The sequence below is a fragment of the Sparus aurata genome, chromosome 17 (genome assembly GCF_900880675.1).
Source record: "Sparus aurata chromosome 17, fSpaAur1.1, whole genome shotgun sequence".
Taxonomy (NCBI): Eukaryota; Metazoa; Chordata; class Actinopteri; order Spariformes; family Sparidae; genus Sparus; species Sparus aurata.
This window is the reverse complement of record NC_044203.1, coordinates 10,677,389-10,690,104: the sequence shown is the minus strand read 5'-3', so window position 1 is coordinate 10,690,104 and position 12,716 is coordinate 10,677,389. Positions and strand designations below refer to the sequence as shown.

Genomic DNA, 12,716 nt, shown 5'->3' with positions numbered 1-12,716 from the left:
TTGCATTATAACAACGGAAACACTGCAGTCTTTGCAGAAAGCCCATTAAAGATATCATATTTCTCCATTAGGCCATTTTATGCCATTGGGCCAGGATTAAGAGAGTAAAAATCATCTTTCACTCCGCCAAGTCTTCCACCTCTGCTCTTTATCTGTACAGGCCTGCAGTATGCACCTCAGCATTACCTTTGGATGTTTTCCAGTCCTGGCATCTGTATTTCACAATGTGCCTTCTACTACTCTGAGTGGCTCTGGCTTAGGGTGATAATACTATCTGCAGATAAGATAAAAGTTTTAGACGTTCATGGCCATCACAACACAACTTTAACGAGATGCCTCATAGTCTTTGATCCATTCTTGTTTGAGTTTTGCTCATACCTGCTGCCAAAGTTGGAAGAAGGGAATGACTTGAAGAGAAAACACACGAAAATCTCATGTGCAAAAACACATGTAGTCACATGTGAATCCACACATCCGAAATGTAACTTGTGAAAACATGTTAATATCATGTTTGAAATATGTGGAACACGTGTGATTTGCACGGGTGAAACATGTTCTTTGCACATAGGAACATCTGGTTTGTAACATATTCATGGTATAATTCCTAAGAGCCCATGTCAATTCCCATGTGAAACCTATGGGATTATACGTGAAAGTTATGGGAATACATGCAAAAAACATCTAAATTCATATGTGAAACCCCTGCAAATACCCATATGAAGCCTATGGGTTTGCATGTGAGACTCATGTAATTGCCAGTGTTAAACCTGTACAAATGTCCATGTGAAACATATGAGATGTACATGTGAAACCTATGGTATTACATGTGAAACCTAGGTTAATACATTAAACCCATACAGATGTCCATGTGAAACATATTGGATTACATGTGAAACCTATCAAATATTCTGCATCTGGTAATGTGATTAACCAGGCCTAAATTTATAACTTTATTCACTGATATTTTTGAAACTGGATCATATTTTCGTGGATAAAATATTCCCTGGTTTCCTCTCTAATCTTCCTCAGCTGCCAACCGCGGACCCTCTGTGATAAAGTACATGAGGAAAACATGGAAAAGTCATGTGGTTTTTCTGTAAGGGATGTGTCGGTGAGCACTAATGCAGAACTCATGATCAGTCTGTTGCAGTTGACACTTTTTCATTTTCTTTCCATAAGTTTGGATCTTATTCCAAACTTATCAAGAGAGGATATATACCGCCCTCATGTTTGTTTATTTGTTTGTTTGTGGAGTTTCAGAATTACAGTTCTCTTCCCAACACCTCTACAGCTCAGTCATTATCACATTGTAAATCGTTTGTTTAACAGCACAACACAAACAGAAATGTTAAAATTACAATTTGTGGTTTCAGGGGGAAATACATGCTCTTGTGAATAACAGCTGAATCTGTCAACTGTAAACATAGCTGGATTTCTTTTATACAAAGTAGGACTAAAATAGTGAGTATTACACTGGAAATGAGACTTGCTCTAAATCAATTTGATTAAAATAAAGACAACGTTTGACGTGACGTGACGTGACGTGACGTGACGTGACGTCTGTACGCTGTCTTTTCAACTGGCTAAGATGCGGTTACAACATCAACCTGTCGTAAAACACATAGTTGTGTAATCATTTTTAATTTGTGCATTTGTAAATTGAAAGAACGACAATATTGATATATATATACTCTTGATATGCTCACTGTTGTAAAGTGCATACAAAAGCTGTTAAGCAAGAGCGTAACAGCTTTGACTTCTTCAAACCATGATTTATGGAGCAAACTGCACAAACTGGAAATACAGTGGCTGTTGTGGCTTAACGGCTAACGTGGCCTTTAATCAGTCAGAGGGTTGCTGGTTTGATTCCCAAATGTACAGTTGTATTTGTTATTGCTTTTAAAAACCCATCTGTAATGTTCAAATAAGAGGATACTGTGATTTTGGAGTATGACTTACAAACCACAAAAAAACAGAGCCAGCTTTGATCGTCTTGTCGCCATAGACAATTATTAAATGTCTTTTCAACTGAAAAATGCTCAGAGGGGCTCATTTCCCAAAATGTTCTACTATTTATCCAGTGTGATATTAGATACAGGCACTAAGTAGACAAAATTATAGACTGTAAATGCACAGGGACAAATCTGTCTGCAAGCAAATACACACTCAAATATAGTATTTCTGCTTATGCAACTGTAAATGAAAAACTTATAAAAGGGATTTTACTGTAGTCTGCTTGGCCCTGGCTGACTTTTCCAGTTTGCTAGAATTCTAAAGGGATGACAGGCTAAATGAGTTGTAATGGGATAAATGGGCTATTGTGTGTGTGTATGTGTGTGTGTGTGTGTGTGTGTGTGTGTCTGTGTGTGTGTGTGTGTGTGTGTGTGTGTGTGTGTGTGTTGGTGTGTAATGTGTAGTTGGCTTTATATGGGAAGCAGGGCTAGCCTGCTGCCCCTCAGTACCCCGTCCCTGCCCCGACTATGCAGGCATGATGGGGGCAGATGGAGGCGGGAGACTATGAGGTAGTGGTAGCTGTAGCTAATTATTAAAATGACTGTTATTATGGGATTATATTTGTCCTTGAGTGGTGATGGGGGGTAGAGAGAGGCAAGCAGGCAGACATTCAAACAGTGAATCAGCCAGACCCCCTGACATGCTTTTGTTTTTGCACTGTAGTCAAAAAAATTTAACATTTTTGGAAGTACATTTATTAGCCTAATTGCCAAGAGTTGGATGAGAAGATTGATACCAGTCTCATGTCTGTGTGCTAAACGTGAAGCTGGTTAGCTGTCCTAGTAAAAGAACTGAAACACTGGAAAACAGCTTGCTTGGCTCCGTCCAAAGCAACAAAAAATGCAGTAATTTGTATAAACCGTCCAGAAAAAAAATCCCCAAATAAATCTAAACATTGTGTTATTCTTCTTGTTCTGTAACTTCATTTTTGACATGCAAGACAGAGTGATTTTAGTTTTCTCCTCTAACTCTCATCAAGAACATAAATGAGCATATTCCCTGAAATGAACTACTCCTTTACTGTCTGTTTGGATGCTGTGTAATTGTTTTTTTTCCTGCAGGGGAATGTGGTAGCTGTGTTACAGTGTGTGAGATCCAGCAATAAACTCTCACTACCTGGACGGCTCTTATCTCTTTCACTCATGCAGTACACACAAGACGTAGACACATGCGTATCTGCAGAGAATGTTTTCTCTGCATCCTCCGGTTATCTCCCCGGACTGTTTCTGTGTGTGTATCCCTCGGCCTGATGTCACCTGGAATAACCTCAACACACACACTGAAAAGGGAGCCAGTGATGTCATCCAGGACAATATGCTGTTTGTGTGTCTGTACCGGGTGGGCTTTCATGTGTCCAGTGTCTGTCTGGTGTCCTTTACCCCAAACAGGTCCAGTCTATTCTTGATGTTTGGCCTCGTTCCACCATTCAAATTCTTTTTTTTTTTTTTTTTTCACAAATGCTGCAGCCACATTTTTAACACTGCGAGTTTAATGTTAAACTACTTTAACCACCACTCCCTCATCAAAACAACAAAGCAGCCAAATAAAACCTTATATTATGAGCCCAGCAGTTGTTGCAACAGTGAAAGTGGAGCTTGTGGGTCTCCAGCAAGCAGGAACTGTAAACCCATACACGAGGACTAATCCCTTCTGAGAGAAAAGGGGCTGTACAGCACAAAGGACAGCTTAGCCAATCAGCAGTAGATAATCTGGGACAGAGAGACAACTCATGTCAACAGTTCAGCACAGTGTCAATGAGGTCAGCCCACTTGAAAGTGACTCAGATTGATCCCATGCGTCTCCATCCATTTCACCTTTTAAGTAGGACTGCATAAGTAATCGAAGTATTACTGAAATCGCAATGCGGCCTCGTACCACATCCAGACTGTAGAAGCTTTAGCTTTTTAATAAAGCTCTTGTTCTCCTGATGTGAGTGACATGTGTGTTTGGTACAGACAATATGATTTTTTTTCTCCACCAAATTGTTCAGCCCTACTTTAAAGGGTAATTTCACCGAAAAGTCGAACTTCAATCTTTATCCACTCACCGCCTTGCTGATGGAAAGGCGTGAGACGCTTTGTATTCCACAAAACATTTCTGGAGCTTTGCAGCAAATCAGCGTTGCAGCATTCTTCCAAGCTACCAAAGTAGATGGGGACTTATTTTGATATGTAAAACAAAAGAAAACAAAGAAAAAAAGCATTAAATGGATTCATTTAGCTCTTCTGGTGTAATCCTAGTCTCCACAAAGCTCTGGGATCATAAAATAGACATTTACATAATTTTTTAAGCCAGAACCTTCATGGTAACTGCACTGTTACTACAGTGTAAGCCCACACCCTGTCTGAAGTAGGTACTTATCCTTCAAATGCAGTTTTGTCAGTGTGTGAATGGACTGAATAACAAAATTAAAATTGAACCGTCACACACTTGAACTTCATCGTAGGCACATTAACTGCGAGTGAAACTCCGCTGCAGAGGTGAACCACTCAAAAAGAGCTGCTTTTTTTTTTTTCATCTCTCTCCTTGCACGCTCTTGCATCATCTTTTGAAAATTACCTCCAGAAGCCTTCTCTGATATCAATCCACTTCTCTGTGGGATCACATGAAATGTTTTGCTTGTTTTGGTTACAGTTGAACTTGGTCACCTCCAGCCTATTACTGCCCATTAAAAGCTTGCCAGGAAATGAGTTGTCAACTCCAAATAAATATTGCTTGAAATAAACCTCTTGAGCTGTTCTTGGACATGGCAACTCTTGACCCTGCCATGGAAAGGTGGCCGCTGCCTTCTCCAAGCCACGCTCATCTTAGTGGCACCCTCTAATTATCCATCCCCAGCAGTAAAGGTCGCCTTTCCCAATGAGGCACGACAATACTCCGGATACAGTTCCCTAGCCTTTGGGATTGACATTCCCTGAAAGTCAAAGTTTACAGAGTGTAGAACATTTGAATGATGAGTCTATCTTTCACAATCTGTTCAGAAAGGAATCTACAGCCATGCTCTGTCAGACAGGTGCAGCATGTCAAATACTTACTTGATAAAATATGTGCAGGTTAGTCTGTAAGCACTCTATCACCGTGGCACTTACTTCCACCTGATTCATCACAGTCTCACTCACTCTTTCATTCCGTCTGTCTCACTGTTTCACACACATGGCTTCCCATCAACCTCTGCTCTAAATTTTCTCGCTTCCCTGCTGTATCCCTCTCATTCATCAAAATACTAAGGTGCAAAGGTTCACCGGTGCTGCTTTTTCATCTCTTTCACACTGTTAGTTTGCCTTTTTGAAGGACTGTTTGGCTGACGTGAATTGGACAAACGATGACCGAGACTCCTATCGTCCACATATTTGCGTATTTATCATTCTAATTCTTCCTCCTCTAGTAGCTCATTGAATTTCCAACTATACTTCCTTGTATTCTCACTTGGAGATTGCTATGTTGGTCCGTTGGTCCACTTTGGTGCCCAATGAAATACCCCAACTGCTTTTGGATGCAGTGCCATGAATTGTGTATAGACATTCATGGTCGCCAGAGGATTAATCCTACTTGCTTCTGTAATTTTGAGATTTATCATCTCACTCCAAAGGCAACATTTTTCTGCCATCTATCAACAACTGTTTGATGGATTGCCATGAAATTTAGTATAGACATTCATGCCCTCCTCAAAATGATAGCAATAGATTTGTCTGATACTTGAAGGGACCCTGTGGAGTTTTGGACCAAAAGTATGCATTAAGGCACAATGTTTTATCACTGGGTCAAACTTTCTTTGTATTGTGCACAAATATGCGAATGCAAGCATGCGGGTGATGCGATTCATACTCTGCTGATTGTGTTCGGGCTACTCTGCTGATCAACAATTAGTTGTAGTGTTGTGTAACGACTTACAATACTAAAATGTTTGCATCACACATTATTTAAGATGCACAAGAAACTCTAAATGCAAAGAGAGAGACACAGAGCACCTTTAAGTTTACACCCAAATACTTGCAAAAGTGTTGATTTTCCATCAGCCTCAGCTGTGCATAGTGTTTTCAGTGGTCAAAAGCAAATGTTTGCATGATAACAAACTCAGCTAAAATGATAAACACTGTAAAAAGTATTGCTGTTCAACATCAGCATGTTAGCATTGTCATTGTGAGCATATTAGCATGCTGAGGTTAGTATTTAGCTCATGGTGTAAATAATGCTTGTGTAGCTGGAGACTCTTAGTCTTGCTACTTTTACTCTCACCTGCTGATAGACTTAACAAGGCCCCTTAAAATGCTAAGCTAATGTACAACCAGATGCTAACCCACACACGCATGGTTCACATTAATAGCAGAGCTCTAAGGTTCACAGAGACACAGGTGTGTGTATGTGTGTGTGAAGGTGTGCTCTCATGCTGTATACGTCTCTCCTCTCTCTTTAATTTTCACATTCAGCAATTGTCAAGACTTGACAGAAATCACACACGCACGCAGGCATGGGCGCACGCACACACACACACACACACACTCTCTTCAGTCTCAAACATTCCTCGAGTTCCTCTGTTGCTCCTGGTACTGAGAGTTTTACAGTCTGTATGAGCTTGCAGGAGATACACACACATTTATTTTTTTTTTACATAGATAAATATGATAAGAATATATGATGATGATGACCATGATGAAATACCCCTGATGAATGTCAATGGGGGAATTTACACAAAGCCTGTGTGAGTTTAAATGAACAGCAGGTCAGCATTACCAGGCTAACATTTAATTAACAGATATTATAAAGTTGCATTATGGGAAGCGTAGGATTCAGTTTGTTTGGAGCTTGAGTTCTTTAATTTCCTAGTATTTTTGTTTCCTGGAAATAACTATGTACTGTAGAGATAATAGAAATTTTTCTAACTTCATTGTCCCATTGACTGAAGAAATACGAGGTTTTACACAAGCACTGTGTTCAAATGAATTAATTTGAAGGCTGCAAGTTATACACAGTTTTCTTTTTTAATGAGAACCAAAATTTTGGAGAAAAAAAAATTTCAGAAATATACTTAATATGCATATGTTAAGAAAAAGTTGTAGGACACCTTTTGTGGCTCAAGTGATGTCACTTGAGTCAGTGTTGCTTGGAGCGAAGGACCTGAAAAGGTAAAGATGGTGAGAACATTTCCTGGGTTTCTTAGCCCTCACTAGCATAACACTGTCGAATCACTGACCAAACTTTCAGTTGCCATGTTGCATTGCGGTTAATGTAGGCACTACAGGAGTTTTTAACTGTTACAGTTATTCTGGTGTAGTTTGAAGACAAAAATGTTAAGTTCAGATGTCGCAATAAAAAACTGAAAGTTTTATTTTCTCTCTGCTCCTTCTTCCTGTTGGCTTCATACTCTGTCCTCTTCCTCCATGTGTTTTTGCAGGCGCTGCTGAAGGACCCTCTGTACATTGGCCTGAGACATAAGAGAGTGCGAGGCCAGGCCTATGATGACCTGGTGGATGAATTTATGAAGGCTGTGTCAAACAGGTATGATCACATTGGCCTTCAATTCATCATTTGCCCACCCCCTCCACACTGTCTGCTATTGTCATTTTAACACAGACAGCACATGGTGCTGTTAAAAGAAATATGTTAAGCAGTTTAGCAAAGTCAGTTCAAAGGAGCTAAAACCAAATAATCTGTGACTAAAGTTCCAGACCTCTGAATCTCACTGCTCGCACTAAATTTCAGTTGCTAAGCGATGTCAATCAAAACTTTACTTCCTGGCTGAATGGAAACATGAGCTTATTGAAAAGTGATCAGAGAGCTTTGGGAACCATCACTGCTATTGATTTCCGTGGCATGATTCTCACCGGGCAGATGGCGGAGGGCAAAGCTTAACAGCTATTCAGAGGACGGTTTTACTGAACGCTTGTTTGTTTTTCACTCTTGGCAACATGATGTGATCTATATTGAAACTGTCCACATCGATCAGACTCGCATATCAGTCCACAGAAACACAATTTGTTGAATCAGGAACAATGGGTGAGCGTCTTATTTTGTAAAGACAATATTTGGAAATGTAATACTCGATCGATTTTTGGGAATATGATTGAGCTTGTAAACAGCGATGCTTACAGGAACAGTGGGGGACCTCTGGTATGTGGAAGAAACTGTGTTTTTCTCTGTATTGACTCCAATGGTCCCAGTCCAGGGAAGATATCTTGCCATATCCTCCCAGGGGTCGCATCATTCAGACCTGTGATAACATGTTGACATGCTAAAAGCTGTTTTATTCTGCAATGGATCAGAGTGAGGGGGTTAGCTTTGGCTTCTTTGAGCGACATATTGAAGAGTTTAGTATTTCCATATTGCCCCTCATTTGGTTTTCATACATTGATCATATCTTTGGTGAGTCGTGCTGTTTCCCTTTGCGACTCATGCCTTGTGTGTTTATTACAGTTCTGTCCTTAATGGGACTTTTGTATATCTTTGATTTGCATGCATGCCGACACGTCTGTGTAACTCTTGATCACTGTGTGCCATGGAGCCATCACAGCCACACACACACACACATGGGCCTGGTTAAGGCTCGTCCTAACCCGGAGAGGCCAGAGTCCAGTGGGAGAGCCCTGGGTCTGGGCCCCCTCCAGCTGGCAACAGGAAGCCAAGAATCTAATAACTGGGTGGCTTCTCAACTACAGGGAACAGCAAGGCTTTTTCTCCAAAGGAGCCAGATTGGCGGAAAATGAGTAATTACGGGCTCAGAGATTGATTCAATGATTACAGCTCTGCAGTCTTTCAAGTAATATTCATGTTTAGTTTTCTAAGAAACTTAACGTAAATACTTCAGACTGACTCATCATCAATAAGCAGGAAAGGTTGTGGAGGGAATTTTTAATCCACGGTTTAAAAATAAATCTTAGTTGAAGGAGAGTAGTTGGTGTTTGATTTCAGGCCAGCCTCCCATTCTCCAGCTCCACTGCTCCATTTGAATAATCAGCAGGTGTTGTCTGCTGCGTTTGTCTTCAGGCAGAAATGAATGCTATCCCCTGATCACATTACTCCTGCACACACCCGAAACAATATTGAAAGGATGAACAAAGGCTCAGCAAAGGTTATAAAACCGTGAGCTCAGCATTTTCTGTCAGGGAAGCGTTTTTGTCACATTTCGATACCCTTAATCCCTCATGTGTATTTGTTATGTGCAGATTTCTCTGTTAGAATCCTCCTGCATGCACTGTAGGTAATGAGAAAAACTCACAAAAACAATGGCGGCCTTTAATAGAGAAAAAAAAATGATTCACACCGCAGATGTTCTGGTAGGCAGATTTTGTTCCCTTAGGAGAGAGCTAGGCTAGCTGTCACCTGACTTACCGGATGTAGACTGTAGGTATAAAGCATGCCGTTGGGGTTATATTTCCCCGTCTTTATCGTCCAAAGAAATTCAAGCTAGCAACCTTCATGCTAAAACTGGCAAGTTACTCTATCACAAACCTGTTCACTAATGGCATGAACATAGACAATTTAGCAGCTGTCACATTTATATTTGCGAGATTTAGCCCCGACACTTTTTTTGCAGTGGCGCCAAAACCGCTCTGTTAAGCAGAGGAGACCTGCAGAGTTGGCAGATCTTTTTACATTGAAGTGGTCATGTGACACGTGGTATCGTTGCCATAGACTCCTAACAAAGATGTTCAATCTTCAATCAGGCTCGAGGGTGTTCTCCACGCTACCCTGAGTACTGTAGCATGCACAGACTACAGGAATGCCATCAAGTCTTGGCACTGAGAGAGTAAGGAACAGACTGACCGGTGGATGGATGGATGGATGGATGAAAGCAGCAGCGGAGGAGAAAGAATGCAGAATGCGTCTTTGTCTTTAATGACGGCTCGGGGATTTGAAAAATAATGTGTGCTGAGAGATGCTGGCTCTCCAGAGAGCGAGAGGGGGCTGGGGATTTATTAAGGCTTCAGCCACGAAAAGCCATGAAGCCCCGTGGGGACGCCGGTAACAGACAGCCTGTGTGTGTGTACACAAACACACATATGTGCACACAGGTTCGACAGCTGTGTTTGGACAGAGCACCCTTGTCTGTGACCTTCTTTGCAGAGGTCCTCCCTGGCTCTGAATGCTCTCATACCTTCAGCTCTGCTTTTAGTCCCCCCCCCCCCCTCCCGAGTTTTGGAAGTATAAATGACATCCACCTACTTCCTATTAGCTGGAGATTCAGATTTCATCAGGTCTCAGATGGAGCTGGATTGTGTTTCCTGCAGGAGCTGGATCACTCGTCTCTCAGACATAATGCCGAACGTCTGAGTGATTCGCCACATGGGAGGGTGTCGGTCGTCTCATGTCTCAACCCTCTTTTTCATACTATCATACATTAATAACAATGTCACAAGCGTTTTATCTCAATACGTGAGACTGGTATGGCAATAAGCACCAATAAACCCTGAGAATACCACTCCATAAACAATGAATCTAGGTTGGTTTTTTTTATTCACTCTGCTACCCATATCATTCGTTCATCAAGTCATGAATCACAGCAAAATAAGAGTTTGAAGCACAAAGGAGCTCTGTGTTGTTCTGGTAGTGTTTCCCTGATGGCTTAATGTCTCATCATCATGTGTCTTGTCTGCGGTGTGGTTGTTTCCACAAATCTCCAAGGTGAAAGTCTTTAGAGGCCCTTAATTTACTCAGTTTGCTTCTTACAATAAGGGATGTGGTCTTTGCTGCCAAAGTTTGAACAGCTTTATTTATTTCACGTTTGAGATCTCAGTCTGTGCTCGTTTCACCGGTTTAGAGTGGGTAGAGCTCAGCTGGGCAGCGTTGATGTTACTTCAAATCATCAATTAGGATCTGGCAATATTCATAACAAACTGTGTTAACAATTCTGAGGTTGTTTGCTCATGTGACCAGGCAACTGTCAGTCAAATCTGATCTAATCACCCCCACAAAGTCTTGATGAAGCGTGACTAGATTAAACCCTGCAACAGCTGATACAACACACTGGCATATTAACATAATTTTTGTTGACATTGTCAAATTTTTTCAAGAACAGTTTTTTCTATTTCCGTATTCTGCAGAATCTGCCAATATTTACTCTCCTGTGTTGGTCTCCGCCAACTCCAACAACAAATATGTCGCTTTTACATGCTAAATGCTCCGTGATGGTCACCAGCTAGTTCCTACCTTTGTCTGTTTGCTGTTTGGTGCTGAGCAGGTAGTGTAAAGTGGGCCTTTAGAGATTTGTCATTAAAAAATGCTGCCTGCTACATCGGAACATTTCAGTATTAGAGCAGTGAGAGTGAGGGAGGGCCAAAAACAAAAACAAAATACGGAGCTAAAAGACACTAAAATGTTCAGTAAAGCTGAGAGGACCTGCAGAATTGGGTGATAATTCTGTGATCTATTACAACTGTGGATACTTACGCCATCACTTCTCCCTCCTCAGTCTGTTCAGGTTACCACATTAATTAGGCAACTTTGTGTTGCATTCTTCATTAAGAGAGGTTATATGACTTTACACACTGGGAGCCACGTGAGAAGCCACATCAGAACCAAGACTTTATACTGTCACTGTTTCACATCCTTGAGCAGGTGAAAGGCCGATTTCTCCTGCCTGCTCTCACATCACAGTGACAGATGTGAGAGCTTTCCCACCAGGACCTTTGAGGTCTCAGAAATCACAGAACAGACACCGCTGTTGACAAAGCACTGGACAGAGAGAGACGGAGAGAAATCTTACTGCCAAATCTTGACAGCGGGGATTCAACGTCTCTCTCTTTTTTCACAGCCGTCATGAGAGGTGGAACAAAAGTGACTGTTTTGGTCGTGGAGTACACAGCAAGTCCTCACCTTTGTTTTGAGTTCAAAGTCAAGATAGACTCGTCACCATATGTAGCTATTTACAGCTTTTGTCGTGACTATAGATCACACTCAAAACACTCGTTTGTGAGTGAAATAGCTTTCTATACTGTATACAAATGTCCTGGGAAATGATAATGGGTGAACTTTCCAGTGCTTGGTGGAACTAGTGTATCACAGTATCATAATAACTGATGCACCGGCTGCACTTTCAAGGCTCTAGAAGTGTTTGCTCGGTGGGCTAAGCACTAATAAACGTGATGGTATTATTTACTCAATAAATTCACAAACCGAGTTCCTAATGAATAAATTATATACCAACTGAGGATTAGCGTCCTGTCACCATTGAAAACATCGGTTCCTGTGTAACCATGATGTTCCTCATGGGGACTAACGTAGATATACTGACCAGTAAACTTCAGTCTAGATTTGTCTAAGTGAATGTATGTCACAAGGTCATTTATTAGCTCTCTAGCAACGACACCAGAACATCAGAGGGATGCATTCGACCCAAAAACGAAATTAATGATCCCCTATATTTTAACATCTTATTTAAAAACCTTACATGTACATATTCTGTAGGTGTAACAGTACATCCTTCTTCCTGTGGGCCAAATCTTTTATTCCTCTGCACAAGTTATCAGTCATTGGCATTTTAAAAAAGTTTTCACAATGTCATTTCTTTCTAAGAATGTCATAATTGTGCAGTATAAGTCAGGACACCATAGCTTTCATTGCACTGTTGGCACCCTCACCCAATTTTCCCCCACTGTCTGTGTTGTTACCTAGTTACAATAAAAGCATATCTCAAAATTGTAATCTAAGTACCTGTGAGTAAAAAAAAATGAATTTAAAAAAAGTAGCCGCCTGTTTGTCTCTAGTCT

General features: G+C 41.0%; 1 protein-coding gene across 1 annotated transcript in view; it reads left to right on the top strand.

Moving 5' to 3' along the window:
• Positions 1–12,716, top strand: part of me1 (malic enzyme 1, NADP(+)-dependent, cytosolic) — an 87,296-nt gene that overhangs the window by 67,528 nt on the left and 7,052 nt on the right. The window contains exon 6 of the mRNA XM_030395194.1: positions 7,406–7,509. Coding sequence (XP_030251054.1) covers positions 7,406–7,509 — 104 coding nt within the window. The remainder of the gene's footprint in view (positions 1–7,405; positions 7,510–12,716) is intronic.